General features: G+C 43.2%; 1 protein-coding gene across 1 annotated transcript in view; it reads left to right on the top strand.

Annotated features, from left to right (window-relative positions):
• The window catches only part of abca5 (ATP-binding cassette, sub-family A (ABC1), member 5), a 92482-nt gene extending 75823 nt beyond the window's left edge, over positions 1–16659 (top strand). The window contains exons 31-38 of the mRNA XM_078401116.1: positions 47–222; positions 445–520; positions 1411–1505; positions 3014–3133; positions 8488–8640; positions 9958–10037; positions 12496–12551; positions 13293–16659. Coding sequence (XP_078257242.1) covers positions 47–222; positions 445–520; positions 1411–1505; positions 3014–3133; positions 8488–8640; positions 9958–10037; positions 12496–12551; positions 13293–13394 — 858 coding nt within the window. The 3' untranslated portion in view covers positions 13395–16659. The remainder of the gene's footprint in view (positions 1–46; positions 223–444; positions 521–1410; positions 1506–3013; positions 3134–8487; positions 8641–9957; positions 10038–12495; positions 12552–13292) is intronic.
• The last annotated feature ends 3895 nt before the right edge of the window (positions 16660–20554 follow it).

The following is a 20554-nucleotide window of genomic DNA, read 5'->3' as shown; positions in this document are numbered from 1 at the left end:
CATTAGTTCCATGTCAGAACATAACTTTAACATGGTTCTTTTATAGGTGTTGATGGGTGATTATTCAGCTGATGGTTTGCAGAGAGAAAGCTCTGCAGAGACCATTGGCTACTGTGCACAGGTAAACCCACTCTGGTCTAAGATTACTGTGCAAGAACATATGGAGATATATGCAGCTATCAAGGGACTTACTAAAAAAGATGCAGCAAGTGCTATTAAACGGTAAGGAAACATCAGAAGATCAAAGTGAACCTGTGACTCATTTCAAGAATTAATCATCGGTGATTGTTTTTCAATATACTTTTTAGAGTTTGCTGCAGTAGGTTGTATGTGAATTACAAATGAAGCAGTGATGAAGATAGAACCTAGGTAAGGATGTTGTGTTTGAGTTGCTATTCAACATATTTGAAAGCAGGAATAATTTTGTCTTTTAATTGCTGGCAGCATTGTAAAAGCACTTGAACTGAAGGAGCATCTTCAGAAACCAACGAAGCAAGTCTCCACTGGAATAAAGAGAAAAGTATGTGTGTGCTGGTGGTTTGAATGTGCCTTATCTTGAATGAATGTGACCTTGTCCTGTATCAAGGTGGCTGAGTCTGGAACACACTGCCATCTGGACAAATACTACACCAATGGGTTCCCTACTTCACCAATGGAGGAATTGGCCATCTTTAGAACGTTTTTTTAAAGAAACTTATTAAAAAGCTGTTTAACAATGTAGTTTGTTGTGAGATGTTAGAGGAATTCTCAGAGCTGCAGGTTACTCTCCAGGCCAGAGAGAATATCCACGTGAGAATCACACCAGTGATACAAACGATATCTGAGGGGTTTGAAGGAGAAACATTGCACGTTCCTGTTGAACATGTTTCTGACTGAATGGGAACTAAATAAATTAGTTTTCAGTTTGAGAGATTTCACCTGAATTTTTACAATGTAAATTTAAAACCTTGGCACTTTTCTACATGTAAGGCAGTGTCTGGTGAGTGGAAAGTAGGATGACTATTTTGAGTTAATGACATTCGTTATTTGAACCCTGCTACATCTATATTCCTACATTGCATTGACTTCTAATCCACTTTTTGATTTTTTCAACGTGTTTATTTTACATTTCCTCGCATCTGCTATGTTTTCTTTCATTCTCTGAGACTGGGCGTCAAATGCAAAACAATGCATTTCATTACCCATGCTCACATAGATTCCCAATAAAACAATGAGGGGTTCCCTAAATCACTTAAAATATGTGCTTTGTGTAAGTTTGTGAAATTGTGACCCATTTAGTTAGCTGTTGTACCTCTTTGAGATCTTAGATATAGGAGCACATTCAGCGTTATGACTATTGCCACCGATAATTAAATTGCCCATTAATAAGAATGTGCTCTAAATTAACGTGTTTTTTTTCTTATTTTGAAGTTGTGCTTTGCACTGTGTATGCTGGGCAATCCTCAGATTGTGTTAATGGATGAACCATCCACCGGTATGGATCCTAAAGCTAAACAGTTCATGTGGTAAGTAACAAAATGATTCTACTTTAAAAGTAATCTAGTGCACTTTGTTGGCAATGGAGACCGACTATGTAGGGCTGGTCCAGCTGTTCCAGGAACAACTGCTGATCCTTGCCTTTACCTCAGGACAGCTGACCAAAGCAGCACATTAAACGCTGGCCTTCCACCAGCTGCCAAATCAGCTCTTCCACACCCAGAGCTTAATTTCCTGGCCACTGAAGCAGGGACCACCTCCCTCTTCAGCAGTTCCCCTAGATGTTTTAAGGAACTTGGAACATTTGCTAGTGAGGGGCCTCTGCTGGAGGAGCTCAGTGGCTCAGGCAGCATCGGTTGAGGGAAATGGATGGCCGATGTTTTAAGTTGAGACCCCTCCTCTGGACTGAAAAGAAAGCAAACCAGTATAACGAGGATTGGTGGGCAAGATCTGGTGCATGGTAGGTGGATCCAGCTATTTGGCCCACACCTCTTCCCATCTTTTCTCCTGTCGTCCCCTTCCTCGTCTCCCTGCTGCATCTGTTCTCGAGATGAGGCCTTCCACTCCAGGACAGCACTTATTTGAGATGGAGTTGGTTAACTCCTCAGCTCAGAGATGGACAATGAGAGGACCAGATGGACATCTGACACAGGTTCCCCAGTGCACCAACCATCTGCTGACACTGGGACCACGGGCTTGCCCCAAGAACGCTCCAGCAGGCTAGTCGTAAACAATGAGTGATACCTGTTGCATCTCCAGTGCACTTTGCTGGTCGTCCTGCCTTTAATATTTATTGCACATCATTTGATACTCTTGAAACAATTTACTGCTGCCCTTGAGATTATGGATATAGCTAGATTTCCCATAATTTGAAAGTGGAATCTGTTGCAACAATTTCAAATTCTTGCCTTTTTAAATCTTTACTTTAACTTATTTTAGTTCTGGTAAATTTGTACAAAAAATTCAAAATAGTACTAAAGGCACAATATACAAATACAGGAACTGGTGTAGATGTATGTTATAAAGCTATAGGTAGAAAGTACAAATTCACAGATAAACATGATAAGTGAATTGTGAGAAATAACATTTTATACATGTTATATTGCTGATTAGTACCAGTTTATGATGTGTTTATAGGTAGCTGAGATTGCCTGAATTTTACTCGTTGCTACGTACTGAAACTGAATAGAGTGAAGATGCGATAATGTTGCTTCAGAATCAGCATTAAAACGTATACAGTTTTAAAACAAAAGCGTTAGTAAGACAGTGAAATATGGATTATCTTAGGTGTACATGGGTGCATTGGCTTTATTCAGCACCTAAGGAGCAGATATGGAGGGGATAATCACTGGAAATGAAACTGCCATTTTCTTCCTGGTTTGTTGGATTCTTAAAGAAAATTAATTTTTATGGAATTTTTTAATAAAAATTAATTAATTTTCTAACTAACACAATTTTATGACTTGCACAATGTGTCCGGTGAATGCTGAATTTGTAAGTGAAGTTAAATATGAGACTATTTTTGTATGTATTTCAGGAGAGCAATTCGTGCTGCGTTTAAGGACCGACAGCGCGGCGCCATTCTCACCACCCACTACATGGAGGAAGCTGAGGCTCTCTGTGATCGCGTGGCGATCATGGTGTCGGGACAACTGAGGTACTTCCTTTGTGAAACAGTCTTTCTAGTGTAGACGATAGATCACGCGTTAAGTAATGTATGTAGAATCTGCAGGTGTTTAATGGCATCAGTCGTGCAGTTTTTATTTTAATTTGGTTTTGGTGCCAATCTGATTACAAAATTGCACCGGAAAGGTGGCAAATGAGTATTGATGTTGGTGTTCATTGCGTGCTTGGACAATGTAGAGAGCTGTTCTCTTTCAAGTAGCTTGACAAAAGATGCTTGATATTGTAGTGGGTGCGATCACCGCGGAAATCAGGCCAGACGCCAGGTGAGTAGTAGATAACTTTATTTCCTAAGGCACACAAACACCGCACTCAAGAACTCGTGAGTCAACACACCCAAAACCTTTTATAGTCCCAGACCACCTGACCCAAGGGAACTGACCCAGGAAGTGACCTAATCCCTCCCGTCCACTGAATGCCGAGTGGAATGACCAAGGGAGTGGCCTAGCCCCCGGGCGCCCCCACAGGACCCCCCCCCCCAAGAAACGAAGGCACGAAACGGACGGAGGACGGACGAAACGGCCAGCCCCCGTGCGCGCCACGGCGGGCGCAGGAACCGGAACCACCCCGCCAGGGGAAGGCACCCGCGGGAACTCCGGTGGTGAGGGCCGGGACGCGGGACGACCCCGAGGGCGAGTGCGCCAGTAGAACCGGCTGGCTAACGTCCACGTGCGCTGGCTTCAGCCGCGAAAGAGAGACCGTCTCAGGACGACCCCCCAAGTCCAACACGAAGGTGGCAGAGCCCCGCTCAAGCACTTTGAACGGTCCCTCATAAGGCCGCTGAAGGGGTGTCCGGTGGGCATCCCGACGCAGGAAAACAAAAGGACAGTCCTGCAGGGCGGAAGGGACATGTGACCGCACCGAACCGTGGCGAGACGTCGGCACTGGCGCCAGCGAGCCCACCGTCTCCCGAAGGCGTTGCAGGGCGGCCGAGGGCTGTTCTGCCTGACCCTGGGCGGAGGGAACGAACTCCCCGGGCACCGTCAGCGGAGCCCCGTACACCAATTCCGCCGAGGAGGTGGCCAAGTCCTCCTTGGGGGCGGTGCGGACACCCAGTAAAACCCACGGCAACGCGTCAACCCAGTCCAGGCCAACGAGCCGGGCCTTCAGAGCGGCCTTGAGCTGGCGGTGGAAACGCTCCACCTGGCCGTTCACCTGCGGATGGTACGCTGTGATGCGGTGCAGGTTAACCCCCAGCAGTTGGGCCATGGATGACCACAGCTCGGAGGTGAATTGCGGCCCCCTGTCGGACGTAATGTCGAGCGGAACCCCAAACCTGGCAATCCAATTTGCCGCCAAGGCACGGGCATAAGTAGAGGCACACGTGTCCGGCAGTGGAACTGCCTCCGGCCACCGCGTGAAACGGTCCACCATTGTCAGGAGGTAGGTGAATCCCCGAGAAGGCGGCAGCGGCCCCACGATGTCCACATGGATGTGGTCAAAACGGTGGCGAGGGACGGGGAATTCCTGGAGCGGCGCACGCACATGCCGCTGTACTTTTGCAGTTTGGCACGGGATGCAGGTGCGCGCCCAATGTCCAACCTGCTTGCGTAACCCGTGCCAAACGAAACGGGAAGCCACGAGGGTCGTCGTCGCCCGAATGGAAGGGTGGGACAGCCCATGGAGCACCTCGAACACCCGGCGCCGCCAGGCAGCCGGCACGATTGGGCGTGGCTGCCCGGTGGACACATCGCAAAGCAGCGTCGCGCCCCCAGTGCCACAGGGAACGTCCTCCAACCTCAGGCCCGAAACGGCGGTACGGTAGGCGGACATCTCATTATCGGACAACTGTGCCGCCGCCAGGGCTGAGTAGTCGATGCCATCGGCCACTTGCCGGACGCCGTGGACCGCGGGTCGAGACAAGGCGTCGGCCACCCGGTTGTCTTTACCCCCGATGAAACGGATGGAGGTAGTGTATTCCGAGACGTAAGCCAGCTGCCGCTGCTGGCGAGCTGACCACGGGTCGGACACCTTGGCGAACGCAAAGGTGAGGGGCTTGTGGTCCGTGTACGCGGTGAAAGTCCGCCCCTCGAGAAAATAGCGGAAGTGGCGGACCGCAAGGTAAAGGGCAAGGAGCTCGCGGTCAAAAGCACTGTAGTTCCGTTGTGCGCCGCTGAGGTGCCTACTGAAAAAAGCGAGAGGCTTCCAACACCCATCCGTGTGCTGTTCGAGCACCGCCCCAACCGCTACTTCCGAAGCGTCGACCGTCAGGCTGGTTGGTGCATCAGCCCGTGGATGCACGAGCATCGTGGCCGCAGCCAAGGCTTCCTTGGCGTGTTGGAACGCCGCCACCGCATCGTCGGTCTATTCGTCCTCCCTGCGCTTGCCCGCCATGAGGTGGAACAGCGGGCGCATGATCTGGGCTGCAGACGGCACAAATCGGTGGTAAAAGGCCACCATCCCCACGAACTCCTGGAGGCCCCGCACGGTGGTCGGGCGTGGAAACTGGCGCACCGCGTCTACCTTGTTCAGGAGCGGCAGCGCCTCGTGCGGGGTCACGTGGTAGCCCAGGAACTCGTTGGATGACACCCCGAAACGGCATTTGGTGATGTTGATGGCAAGCCCATGATCGCTAAGGCGGTGGCATAGCTGGCGGAGATGGGCAAAATGCTCCAGTCTCGAGCGGCTCGCCACCAAAATGTCATCAAGGTACACGAACACGAATTCCAGGCCACGGCACACACAGTCCATAAGCCGCTGAAAGGCTTGCGCAGCGTTCTTGAGTCCAAACGGCATGCGGAGGAATTCGAAAAGGCCAAATGGCGTCACGATTGCCGTCTTGGGGACGTCGTCGGGGTGGACTGGAATCTGGTTATAGCCACGCACCAGGTCGACCTTGGAAAATACCGTGGCGCCAGCCAGGTGTGCATTAAAATCCTGAATGTGAGGGACCGGATACCTGTCAGCGATTGTGGCATCGTTAAGCCGGCGGTAATCCCCACAAGGACGCCAACCACCGTCTGCCTTGGGGACCATATGGAGCGGGGACGCCCACGGGCTGTCTGAGCGGCGCACGACCCCCAGTGACTCCATAAGGCGGAACTCCTCCCGAGCGAGACGGAGCTTGTCCGGTGGAAGACGCCGCGCCCGGGCGTACAAGGGCGGGCCAGCAGTGGTTATATGGTGCGGAGTGGAACCGGGGGTCCAGAATATCGGGGAATTCGGCCAGAATTCGTGAGAACGCGGCGTCCACGGACGACAGGGGCCCATCAGGACGCACGACCGGGTCACCCAAGCGGAGGAAAATGGGATGCAGAGTGACAGAGTGCACTAAACGCTGCCGCTTAATGTCCACGAGCAGGGAATGTGCCCGTAGGAAATCCGCGCCCAGCAGCGGCTGGGACACATCCGCGATCACGAATGGCCACGAGAAGCTGCTGGCCCCGAAGTTGAGGGAGATCGTGCGCACCCCATACAATCGGATCAAAGTCCCGTTGGCTGCGGCGAGGAGGGGACCGCGGTTGCCACTGCAAAGGTCAGCACGCGAAGGGGGAACAACGCTCACCTCCGCCCCGGTGTCCACAAAGAAACGAGCCCCGGAGCAGCGGTCCCACGCAAACACACGATGAATCTGGCCAGCCGCCGAAGCAATCACTGACGGCCGGCCTCTGCGTTTCCCGGGAACGAACAGGGCTGCTGGCATTGACGGGCCAAAGGGCCCCACCGCCGATGGAAGTAGCACCAGCCCCCTCTGCTGGCTTCCGTGAAAACGGGCGGCTGTGCGGGCCGATCCGACCACCAGCGACCTCCGGTGGCGTATGGAGGAACTGCCGGCAGGCTGCGCGCGGCCCCTGGGTCCGACCACCAGCGACCTCCGGTGGCGGGTGGGGGAACTGCAGGCGGGCCGTGCGAAAAAGACGTGCCGCCGGCTGGGTGAGCTGCTGAAGCCGGATACCGTCGGGAAGGCTGTCGGGGAGCGGTAGTGATGCGGGCGATCGAGGCTCCTACCTGCGGGTAGTCGTCGGCCGTCGGATTGGCTTCCAACGCGTCGAGGGCCAGGTGACGGGCCATCAAGAGCTCATCGGCGCGCCTGCCCAATGCCTGCATGTTGGTGAACGGGTCGTGGAGGAGCTGCTGGCGGAGATCGGACGGCAGCAGCATCAGGTAAACATGTTTGAAGAGGAAACCGGGCTCGTAGTCACCCAGCAGTGCCAGCATGTCGGCCAGTAGTACCGACGGGCGGCGGTCACCCAGGCCCGGCATTCGGAGGATCCGGGTTGCCCGCTCGGCCTCGCAGAGGCCGAACTGCTGATGGAGGAAGGCCTTAAGGGCCACGTACTTATCGGTCGCCGGGGGGTCGCGGAGGAAGGGTCGGACCAGGCGCGCGGTGGCCGGGTCGAGGGCGCTGACCACATGAAAGTACTTAGTAGCGTCGGCAGTTATGCCCCGCAGGGCGAACTGTGCCTGGGCCTGGTCAAACCAGAAGTCGGGGTCCTCGGTCCACAATGGAGGCAGCCACACCGACACGGCGTGGAGAGCGGCGCAGGCGGCAGGGTCCAGAGGGGGCTGACTGGAAGAGTCGGGTAGTAGCACGTTCGGGTCCATCGCGACTTGCGAAGGAAAATCGGGGTCACCAGTGTAGTGGGTGCGGTCACCGCGGAAATCAGGCCAGACGCCAGGTGAGTAGTAGATAACTTTATTTCCTAAGGCACACAAACACCGCACTCAAGAACTCGTGAGTCGACACACCCAAAACCTTTTATAGTCCCAGACCACCTGACCCAAGGGAACTGACCCAGGAAGTGACCTAATCCCTCCCGTCCACTGAATGCCGAGTGGAATGACCAAGGGAGTGGCCTAGCCCCCGGGCGCCGCCACAATATTAGACTATTATTATTGTCCATCTTTTAATAATTTCTGATTCTGGTAGTTGTCATAAATCTCACCTTAAATTGATAAAGCGCTTATAGTTGGTCATGTTCTTGCAAGCACTATAATTTGTCGGTTAACATTTATGTACCTTTATTTACTTGAAATTTATAAATTGCTAAAACATAGATAGCAACATTGAATACTGGTAATTGTATGTGTACATAACTAACTGTAAAAAAAAGATTACTGCTGAACCTGAATTTGTGGTGTCAGTTGGTGGATGCTATGGGGTGTGAAAGTATTTGAAGAGATGTTATATTGCTGATTAGTGCTGGTTTATAATGTGTTTCTATGTAGCTGAGATTGCCTTAATTCTACTAGCTCTAACTTGTACCAAAACTGAACTGAATGAAGATGTGATGCTGCTATTGCGTCAAAATCAGTGTTTAGTAGTGTTAAAACATATACAAGAGTTGGTAGGACAAGTGAAATGTGGATTATCTTGTTTGCAAACAGGTGTATTGGCTCCATTCAGCATTTAAAGAGCAAATATGGTGGCGGATATACACTGGAAATGAAACTGAAAGATGAGACAAACGAATCGCAACAAAAATCTCAGATTCATGCAAAAATAATGCAGATCTTTCCCCATGCTTCTCAACAAGAAAGGTAAAATGATCATTGTGTCTTATTTGCTTTGTTACATCCTGCTACTTTCTGAGTTTAATGATACAACTTTATTGCACTATTGTATTACATTTTAATGCAATGTTATGTATTGAAAGCTGTAAATTGGATATAATTTTAAATTGGTACCAGTGAACAGGGGTTTGCATCGCACGGCAACATTATCTATTTGAATCGCACTGGTGGCAGAAATTTGTAACATTTTAATACTCTTGCAAAGTATACACTTATAAAATTAAGATTCAGAGTTAAAATGTCACAAGATCCAAAATTATATGTATGTATTAACTGAGTTTATCTGTGTTAGTGTTTATGGACATTTCTTGATGTTAATGGGAGTAAGTTACTGAGGAATAATATCAGAAGATAAAAATATGTCTGGTCCTATTTAAAGTTAAAGATACTGGTTTTGGAGAATTATTTTTACACCATCTATTGTGCACGTCACAACACTTGCCTGAGAATATAAATATTCTACTTTTCCCACATACCACCGAAATGTTTTGTTAAATTTAGTTGCAGTTGTTAATTTGGTTTGTTTATTCTGCAGCATTCCAAAACCAGGAACAAATTACTTGATATATGTTTATACTTAATGGTGAACATCTACCTCCCAGTTGTTTAGTGGGTCAGAATGATTAACTTAACCTCTGATCATCATTTGATGTGGAAAACAAAAAAGTTTTTATATTTGGATGTGATTCTCAAATATGTTTTCATGTTTATTGTGATGACCCAAATTAAGCTTTTAGTTACCTTGTATCCCAATTTATTTGGCTGTTGTATATTACATTATGCTGTTTGCCATTTGTAAGCAATACAGTGTTTATATCTACGTAGTATCCCAATGCAATTTGTGACATTGAACTGGTTTTGGAATGCTCCAACTACCTAGCTGTGGTCTAGAGACTATCTTCCCTCTGCTCTCTCAGTCCTGATGCAGAGACTCAACATCATCCATCCCTTTGCCTCCACAGATGCTGCTCTACCTGCCAAGTTCTTCCAGCAGTTTGTTTATTGAAGCACTGGAATTAGTCCTTCCTTTCAGTAATGCTGGACCTTTTTAGAAAGCATTAGACAATGAATAGTCACAGAGAGGAAGGAAATATACACCATAGTGTGAGAATGTTAAATTGCAAATACACTTGCACACAATGATAACTCTTCCAAAATGTTAAATATATTCAACATAGTTTGGCTAGGATGAAAATTGTAATCATTCACTTACTGTTAAATATCCATCTGTCCAGAACACTTCTGTAGAATTCACATTTTCTCTTCTAAATACTTGCATTTCAGTTTTGTTGCAATGATGGCGTACAAAATTCCCAAAGGCGATGTAAGCTCTCTGTCAAAAGCATTTTCTCAACTTGAAGAAGGTAAAACCCATTTATTTGCCTTTAGTGATGACATGTTAGCAATAACTTTGAAATGAGTGCAAGAAATGGATCCATTGAATAAAGATGGCCGGTATATCTTCAAATTCTAGGTGTGCTCAGTTACTTTGTCAAAATCGCCTGGGGGGGTTGTTAGAAAAGAATGGAAATGTAAAGGAGGAATTGTCCTCATTCTTCTGGGGTGTTTGGTTAAATTTTGTTGCAGTTGCCAATTTGGTTTGTGAATTAGCCTAAAAGGGACTTTTGCTTTGGCTGAGAGGATTGAGATCCAACTAGATGTTATTTTGCAAGGAGAGTAGTTTCTCTCAGTTGATGACTTGAAGGAGGATTCTTGGATCTGATTCTTTATTAGAATGAGTAAGAGTTGGGTTAAGACTTGTTTTTTGTTTCCTTTTTGAGGTGGAGGGTTGATTTGGCGATGGATTTTTGCTGGAACAATTTATGGGAAAGTTTTCAAAAGGCAAATGTGGATTCACATATGAAATATATTTCAGATGATTCCATATGAAACATATGATGTTTTCCCCTTGTGATGATTCTTAAGTTGTTTCAGATCCTGGGTATTTACTGGTGAGGTGCAGTGTAGTGGGATAGAGAAAGACAGAAAGCAAAGAGCAAATCCTGATATATTTGAGGTCTCCAGGCAACCACATCAATTTAATAGTATTTTCTAATGAAGTTGAAACTTTGTCATGAAATTTTACATGTTGTTAGAAAAACAGAAAAGGGCCATTAAAATTACAAGGATTTTTATAGAGTTAACAACAATCTTGGATATTTTGCTTTGTGTCTGTTTTTAGTGTGGTTAATAAATACCATAAATTAAAATGTTTTAAATGACCATGTATCAATCTTCCTTCGCAGATTCACATTCCAATTCCTATTATAGTAGCACTTCAGAAATTATTACAATTAACTTCTGATAGCTCTAAAACTCATTTGAAGTTTCTCACTGTTAATAGTTTATAGTATCTTTGAATGTTGTGTCTGGATAACGTATCCCCAAAAAATGTGATAATTATGTTTAGTGTCTGTCTTACTTTCTGTGTAACTGTTACTAATTGCTCTATCTCATTAATTATGCATTGGTTTTTACACTAAATGCCCTTCAGGTACTTTACACAAATGTGTAACATCGCCTTTCATGGGAGCCATTTTTCATTTGGATTACTTTATAAACTTGAATTTCTTGCACCTCTGTGTTGTAAGACACAAAGTTGACCAATCTCTTCAGGTATTTCCTTCAACATCCACTTTAACACTATCTTTACCAGGGATAGGATCAGAGGAGACCAGTTTAACTTGGCATAGTGTTAGGCACGGATACTGTGGGCCAAAGGGCCTGTTCCTGTGCTGAACTGTTCTATGTTCTTAATCTTCTTAAAATCGGATCTTTCAATTGATCTAAATGGATAAATGCCTTCCTACAGTTTTAGCTGAGAAAAATATTGATATCTTTACTCATTCTACCATTCTAACGCACATCTTCCGCAAAACAATTTATAAACATTTCCTTGTCCAATTGCCATCGAGTTGGGGTTGCGTTTGGAGATTGAGAGAGATGTTTTTCTCAGTCTCAGCAAGCACTGGTCAGGCCATGCAACTCTCAGTCTTTAATCATTTTGTTTGTTGAAGGTCAGGCACTTTGCTTATTTGCCTGAAATGTACTTGTCATTTTTTTCAAATTAAATTATTTATAAATTTGGCCTTGCATGTATTTTGCATTATTTTGTTTGAAATAATCTGTCAGATGACAACATATCAAATTGCCCTGTTTCTGGTAACTTAAGATGCACTGCCTTTTGCTAGCTATGATTAAATGCCCTTTTTAATATAACTTATTCATAGTAAATGCACTAGGTGACTGTTATATAATTTTGAAATGGTAAATGTGAGTGCTAATATTATTCTACAGCTGATTGTCTGTTTTGCATGTAAAGCAAAAAAGAATGTAAAGCTGAAAGGATTGTTTTGAGTTGTTTAATGAAAATATGACAAAAAACTGGGATCTTTATTATAAATTTGGCATGTACTCGAGCATAGATGCAAGCATTTCAGATGTTATTAAAACAAAAACTGTTCACAGAGAGATTGCAGCTTTTCTCCTTTGTTGATTTGAAATACTATACTTCGACATGACTGCAGCTAGAATTTCACTGAGGTCCACTTAAACTTATCTTTAGTGATTAATTCATAAACAAAGTATGAAAAATTGAACACTCTCTCATTGAATGTGCATGTCCAACAATTTAAAAATATGTAAAAGTGCGGGAGTAACTCAGCGGGTCAGGCAGTAGCTCTGGAGAAGGTTTGGGTCCCTCCATGTTGTCCAAAGATGCTACCTGACCCACTGAGTTAGTCCAACACTTTGTGTCTTTTATTATAAACCAGCATCTGCAGTTCCTTGTGTGTCCAATAACAAATATATCTTTGTTTGCAGCTAAACACAGTTATAACATCGTAGAATATAGTTTCTCACAGTCAACACTGGAACAGGTAAAGTGAATTTGTCCCACATTATACATAAAGGTTACAAGATCATTTTACAATTTCTGCTTTCACAAATAATCTGAATCATTTTCCTATTAAGTTATGAATTGTGAGCACAGGGAGAGCTAATGGGGAGAAAAATACACAGCTCTTAATGGAAGAGTGAAATTACATTGCTTTGTATGTCTTACATGTTCTTGCTATTGAGGGCGTGCAGCGTAGGTTCACTAGGTTAATTCCTGGAATGGCGGGACTGTCGTATGTTGAAAGACTGGAGCGACTAGACTTGTATACGCTGGAATTTAGAAGGATGAGAGGGGATCTTATTGAAACATATAAGATTATTAAGGGATTGGACACAGAGGCAGGAAACATGTTCCCAATGTTGGGGGAGTCCAGAACCAGGGGCCACAGTTTAAGAATAACGGGTAGGCCATTTAGAATGGAGATGAGGAAAGACTTTTTCAGTCAGAGAGTTGTAAATCTGTGGAATTCTCTGCCTCAGAAGGCAGTAGAGGCCAATTCTCTGGATACTTTCAAGAGACTGTTAGAGAGAGCTCTTAAAGATAGCAGAGTCAGGGGGTTTGGGGAGAAGGCAGGAACGGGGTACTGATTGTGAATGATCAGCCATGATCACATTGAATGGCGGTGCTGGCTCGAAGGGCCGAATGGCCTACTCCTGCACCTATTGTCTATTGTCCCTTATGTGTCATGTAATACTGAAAAAAATTCCTTGTATGGCTTTAGGTTTTTATGCAGTTTGCTAAAGAACAAGAAAATAATGAAGAGGATTATAAAGTACTGAATACAAGCTTTCGGTGGCAGCAACTTCAACAAAACGAGTGTTAAAAATGATTCAGAGTTGCTCTTCTGCCTTATGACAAGAAAACCTCTTTATGGTATTAGGTTGATGTTTATTAAATTAAATTTCCTGATTGTTGAAGCCAAGAATATTTGGGATGAGAATACTTCACCAACTAAGGCGTGCGATTAAAACAATCGTTTCAGATGTCTGGCAAGTAATATTCATTCTGTCCAAGTGATGTAATCAGAAGGTGACCGCAAAGGAAAGTACACTGCGACATCAAAAAACTCTGAACCTGGAAGTGCTTTATTTATTTTCATTTAAGTGTTGTTACGATCTTAATACATTTATATATGACAACCTGCATGTTTATTGTGCCAGAGATGTTCTCTCATATGATAAAATAATATTTTCTAATATACAAGCCTTTGCTGTTTGTACCCTTTGCTGCAGCAATAATTCTCCACAAGGTGCATTGCACGAGGTACTTTTTTCTCAGAATTACCTTTGGCTGATACTCCCACATTTCAAATCCAAATCAGACGAATCATCATGAATTTGTTTTTATTACTTTGCGTGGTCTAAAGTTGACATAGATCTAACTTGGCATACAACAAACAAAAGTGATATTTCATTTCATTTTTTTAACTATAAATTAGAACATTTGTTTCTAGGGTAATATTAATAATCGCAGATAATATTGTGTACATAATACCTCTCGGTAATTCTTCAACAAACTTTCTAGGTTAAAAAGGAATGGATATTGGTCTGCATTATTATACATAAATTCAAATTTTACAGGTCAAATTTGTAACAATTTTACAATGTATTTTTTCTACACCACATAGCTACGAAGCAAATCATTCAGACCAAATTTAAGTGTACGTACTTTCATAAATTATAACTTTTATTATTTCTGCTTTAGTTAGTATGTAGAAACTTAACCTGCTCGGCCAAAGGTGTATGAAAAAAAATCTTGTTTAGTGATGGTTAGATATTGATGAATTATTGATCTCAATCCATCTACCAGAATGTACGTACAACAAGGCAAGGCTGTGTAGCAGTGTATAATGTGTTGTAATCGCAAGTTGAATGAGGGGTTTTAAAACGCAAAGCCATGCTGCCCATCCTATTTTGTTAATACAAACAGTTAGTGTTCACAGTCAGATGGTGAAAAGATTCATTGCTGTTTACCAAAACAGTTGATACTCCTTTAGTGACAGCTTTAAGCAACCATCCTGATGTTAACTTCACAAAAAATACAGCACAATATAAATTATGGCTGTTGATTCATTTAGAAAAGAACAATGTTTTAGCTTCAGCAATCATACCTGAATTTGGAGTATTCAGCTATAATTTTTTTTTAATAAGGACCAACTGATACATCACAGATCATTAAGATTTTGTGATCACCTTGCACACACCTTTTGTATTTTGGTGTTTTATGCCTTTTGTAATTTATAATTTTAATTTTTAAGTTAATTCAAATGAGCAGTGTTTTGTGAAACTTTGGTTTTAATTTTGTAATTGAATGTGCAGCTATTTCTTTCTTGCTAATAGCTGCCGGCTGATATGGAAAATATTAAACATAAATGTTTCAAGCCAATTGAGCCTGAGAACACCAAGGTGTTTCTGAACAATGTGATTAAAGTTAGTGCTACGAAGGAACAGTGTGTACTGTAATTGTTCATTCTTAAAAGATGGTAATATAATGAGGGGTTGCATTCTTCTAAACTAATATAAGCTATTGAGTTTTATATGCCTTAAAATATTTGGACGGTACCAGTTCTATGACTTGGCTAACTTGTTGAATGGATTGAACACATACCTGAAAAAATAGCTGAATTTACTTTTTTAAGTACACCATTTTAGTATTTTTGTTCCTGCTGACAAATAGTTTCAAAGTGATGCCATCAACTTTATTTCGCAGAATATTAGGTTGAATTTATAATTGGAAAGGTTTGGATCTCGTTGTAGTACCTGGATTTGTGGAAGTTGTCAGAATTGGATAGGCATTGATTTTCTGTGTCAATCTATGATGTTCAAATAGTTGCAATATGATTTTCCAGTAGGTGCAGCGGGATAGGCCTCACTTTGTAGTTTTATCTTTATATGTTGTGCAGGTTATAGATTTGGCCTCATTCTCGTTGCCTCCATTTACCGATAGCAGTTGTTTTTTGTTTGTAAACAAATCTGAAATAAAAACAGAAAATGCTGTAAAAGCAGCAGGTTAGGCAGCATCTGTGGAGAGATAAGCAGCATTAAAATTTAAAGTCATAGACTTAACTGCAATTTTACAGCATTTCTGTTTTCCTTGTTTTGATATTATGTTAGTTTTTATGATATTTCTAGCTCTATTTGGTTTACTACTCTTCCATTATGAATCGAGGTTACCGCTGTGTGATTTTATTTAAAGAGAGAGAGATCGGATCTTAAGATGTTTGAATTTCAAGTACGAGGAAAAGACAGGTGAAGGAATGGGCATACTTAATATAGTTAACAAATCTTGAGGTTTAATGTTAAATTTATCAGCAAACCTGATGGAGGTTGTTTTTATTGATGTCTTATTGCAAATGGGTTTCATGCATATAAATAGTTCTGCTTATTTCCATGTTCAGAGTACTATTTTCAGCTTTTATTGCAGATTCTTAGAATTCCAATGGATGAATTTAATTCTTTATAGTGTGGAATGTGATAGTTTAGGATTCACAGTTTGCGATCTATCCATTTTTCTGTATTTAAAGTGGTATCAGGGCCATCAAGATAAGATAATTTTAGACTTTGTTAGTACCTGGTGATAATCAAAAATCACATTTAATTTTGATACCTCATTTTAATCATTGTGTTTATTATAAAGCTATTTGACAGGTAAACAATTTGGGTTTTTTTGCAGTTGTACTTGCAGAATTCGATCTTATGTCATTTAAAAGTTGAACAGTGTTTAAACAGCAGGTGTCACATAATTTAAAATATTCCAGGTATAATAACAAAATTGACTTTTTTCAAAATAGGTCATCGCAAAAGTTAGATAATATGCAAGATAGGTTTTTATTAAAGTATTGAGTGTTAAAAGAAGGTTCATATCAAAGATGAATTCAAGAAGTACAGGGAATGGGGAAAGTATGTAGTGTTTGCTTAACTGAGGGAACTACACCAGAGTATGTTGCAATTGTGCATCTATGGAACAAGAGCATGTTGCAAACAACTAAACCTGATATTCAGATCTACAATTTGGAACATTCATTATCTAGAACAATTAATTCAGCTGTATGTATTTGTATTGCATGTTGTTAAATAATTGTAAATAAAATAACAGCACTCAAATGTTGCACAATACATTTTTATTGACCACCTGAGCACCAGCGTCACAGAACAAGATACAAGGTGCTGCCAGTGTTAGTGAAAACAAACCACTCTCCCTATTCTGTCCGAAGCGTGCTAATCTGAAAGCTACTCTCTCTACAGATTTTTCCAAGAGTTTGTGAGTGGGGGAAAAAGGCCATCGGTTGTGAAGAGAAAACTGCTCCCCTTGTTATAACTTACTGTTGCATTGCTGGCATGGACGCCGCTCGATCATACTCATGCAGAGTAGGAACTGTGCCTTAGGGCCACCATGCCAAGAGCAACAGGCAGAACCCACCTACACTTATCCCATTTATCAATGTTAATGCCCTCGCTTTCTGTGCCTTTGTCTGATATTTCACTGTTGTGAGAATACCTATTACCAACTTGGGCAGTGTGTTTCACCTTTCTCTGATCCCTTCTTTTACCCCATACCCTAAACCTATCTACTTTTTAGACATTCCTACTATGGGGAATGTTTCAAACAATCTGTAAATAGGCCTTTCACTAATTAGTATGCATATAAATATCAATCCTCTGCTTCCTCCACGCCAAAGAAAATGACCAACCTATCCAGATCTCCTCACATCTGAGATCTCCCAGCACAGGCTTCCATCCAGTAAAATAAAAACAGAAAAACGCTGCAAGCACCCAATAGATCATCTATGTGAATCTCCACAGCACCCTCTTGAGACCAATTACATTCATATCATTTGGCAGCCAGAACTGCATACACTACTCCAGCTGTGGCCTAACCAATGTTTTATAAAGATAAGCCATATCTGCCCTGGCCTTGTGACCAGAATTCTATTAGCTTTAAAATAGTTATGGAGATAGGATTAATCCTAAAAATCTGAAAATATGGCAAGGCTAATTTTGATTAATCAAAATTAATCAGTAAGCGGCGTACTAATTCAAACCATGCTAGGCTGGGAGAGTTGCAGGACCAGAGGCCCGGGGGAGTTAGAGGACCGAGGGAGTTGCAGGACCAGAGAGCGAGACCTGAGAGTTTTAACTGCATTTATAAAATTACATTTACAAGCTTTGGGATGACATTAATCAAATATACATGGAGCAATTCACAAAAGGGATTAGAAAATTACACCATTTAAACTAACATTTGCAGAATAGGCTGCTCAGTTATGAATCAACACCTTGAATTATCGACTCACTCTCCCCACTGCCCCTATCAACCTCCCTCATGTGGTTCCATTGCACAACTTCCTGTCTTATCAGATTCCATAACCTGTAGCTGCCTCCAGTTATCACCTTCCAGCCTCTGTTGCTATCTGCACACTTCCCTCTGCTACCCGACCCCATCTGCTAATCAAACCCTTCTCACCTAAATCCATCTGTTTTGCATGCCAGCTCTTGTTCTACCCTTAGTCCTCTTATTCTGACTATATCCCCTCTACACTTTAAGACCAGATGAAAGGTCTCGAGCCGAAACATCAACTGTCCATTTTCTCCACGGATGCTGCCTGTTCTGCTGAGTTCTTCCAACAGCTTTTGTTTTTTGCTTCACATTTTCACTCCTCCCCTCTGCTGCCTCAACATAGTCATAGTGATACAGTGTGGAAACAGGCCCAACTCGCCCACACCGGCCAACAATGTCCCAGCTACCCTAGTCCCACTTGCCAGCGCTTGGTCCATATCCCTCAAACTATCATGTCTATATATCTGTCTGTTTCTTAAACGATGGGATAGTCCCAGCCTCAACTACCTCCTCTGGTAGTTTGTTCCATACACCTACGACCCGTTGTGTGAAAAAGTTACCCCTCAGATTCCTATTAAATCTTTTCCCCTTCACCTTGAACCTACGACCTCTGGTCCTCTACTCTGGGCAAAAGACTGTGCATCTACCCGATCTATTCCTCTCATGATTTTGTATACCTCTATATCTCCTCATCCTCCCGCGCTCCATGGAATAGAGACCCAACTTACTCAACCTCTCCCTGTAGCTCACACCCTCTAGTCCTGGCAACATCCTCGTAATACTTTTCTGAACGCTTTCAAGCTTCACAATATCTTTCCCATAACATGGTGACGAGAACTGAACACAATATTCTAAATGCATTCTCACCAACTTCTTGTTAGGTCTAAACATATTTTAGCTTGTCATGTACTTAAAACATATATTTTCACAATATAGTTTGTATTTTGCCTTGCCAACAGTCTGTCCTTTCTATTTGTTATTTGTAGTACGTGTTAAAAGGAATGTTTTTGTGTTCCTTGGTTTGTTTTATGTGGGGGTTGGGGAAAACGTTTTTTTCAATCTCACCTCGACGGAGATGCAATTTTTTTCCGTATCGTATCTCCGTCCCCACTGCGGCCTAACATCGAGGAGTTGGCGGCCCTTCCTGGAGACCGATGGGTGCTCCAAGCCGCGGGACAAACATCGCGGAGCTTGCGATCCCTTTGCCGGGGATCGCAGCTCCAACAGCAGGGCATGTGGACTTTAACATTATGAAGCCCGCGGTCTCTGGTTAGAAGAGGCCGAATCAGGAGCTCCATGCCGCGGAGAGTCTCAACCGCCCCGACGCTGGAGTTTCGATCATCCTGACGGGGGCTTTGATCATCCCGACTGCGGATGTTTGACTGACCCAACCGCGGGAGAACAGAGAGGAAGAAGCTTGAACTTTATTGCCTTCCATCACAGTGCGGAATGTAGAATCCACTGTGATGGATGTTTATGTTAATTTTTATGTGGTTGTGTGCCTTGTTGCTTTTCACTTAGTATGGCTGTATGGTAACTCAACTTTCACTGTATCTTAATTGGTACTTGTGACAATAAACTGACCTTGAAACCTTGTATTTAAAAGAGAAAGTGAATTGCCTTGAAAAGGCCATCAATCACATTAGTGAAGTTTCAACTACAGACGCCACTGGTGTTACCATCTGTTGAAGGGCAAAGTGTAATGAGAAACGTTGTCCACTCCAACTTCCAAAGTCATCTGACAAATGACAGATCAATACAGAGCCCTCGTTCGAACAAACCCTGTTTGAAAGCGGGTCCATTGAGATCTTTAACTGCATCCATTCAAGTAGGGGCACCTATGCTGCTGGGCCTCCATGATTCAACCATTGGTCCATCACCCACCACCACTTTCCTATTCTTCACTCGTGCTCAGCGATTCACGGTTCTCATTCTCAGTCTTTATGCCTCCCAGAGATGTTTGTGTGTTGCTTATTGCTTCATCTGGGGTTGTTTATAATTGATATTGTGCTCTTCCCCTGACAGAAAATGCAATTCATTGTGATCTCTTTATACTTAGAAGAAAGAAGAAAGAAAGATGATGCATTATGACTACTTGAATGCTACACCATCACATATACTAAACCTGGCTGCACTCAAGGGAAAAAGATATGTTAATTTTAGATTCTGTACAAAATTTTTTAATTACTAATGTTTCTTGGAATTGTACCATTGTCCGCAGGTGATGATCTTCACGACTCTTTTCCCAATATAACTTATAATTTTCAAATTATGTCAATATTTTGACAGCTGGGGTTTATTACCTGTCCCCTGGAAAGCGTTTTCCCGTAACAAAAATCAATCTAAGACAATATTAACTAGGAAACTACAATGTTTTGGTCATTAATAACACGGAAAGAACTGGCAATTAACCCCATGTGTGTGTTCTGACATTCAAGGAAGACTGGAAAAAAAAGTCAAAATGTTTATCAATTGCTGTACGCCATTAAAATCTATTACAGTTACCTGTCAAAAGACTAAAGGTCAATGACATAGGAGATTAGTGGGCAAAATTAGAGCACATAGTATTGGGGGTAGGGTACTGACATGGATAGAAAATTGGTTGACAGACAGAAACCAAAGAGTGGGGATAAATGGGTCCCTTTC

The sequence above is a fragment of the Rhinoraja longicauda genome, chromosome 6 (assembly GCF_053455715.1).
Source record: "Rhinoraja longicauda isolate Sanriku21f chromosome 6, sRhiLon1.1, whole genome shotgun sequence".
Classification (NCBI taxonomy): Eukaryota; Metazoa; Chordata; class Chondrichthyes; order Rajiformes; family Arhynchobatidae; genus Rhinoraja; species Rhinoraja longicauda.
Note: the sequence above shows the minus strand (reverse complement) of the source record. Positions and strands in the feature narration are given on the sequence as shown.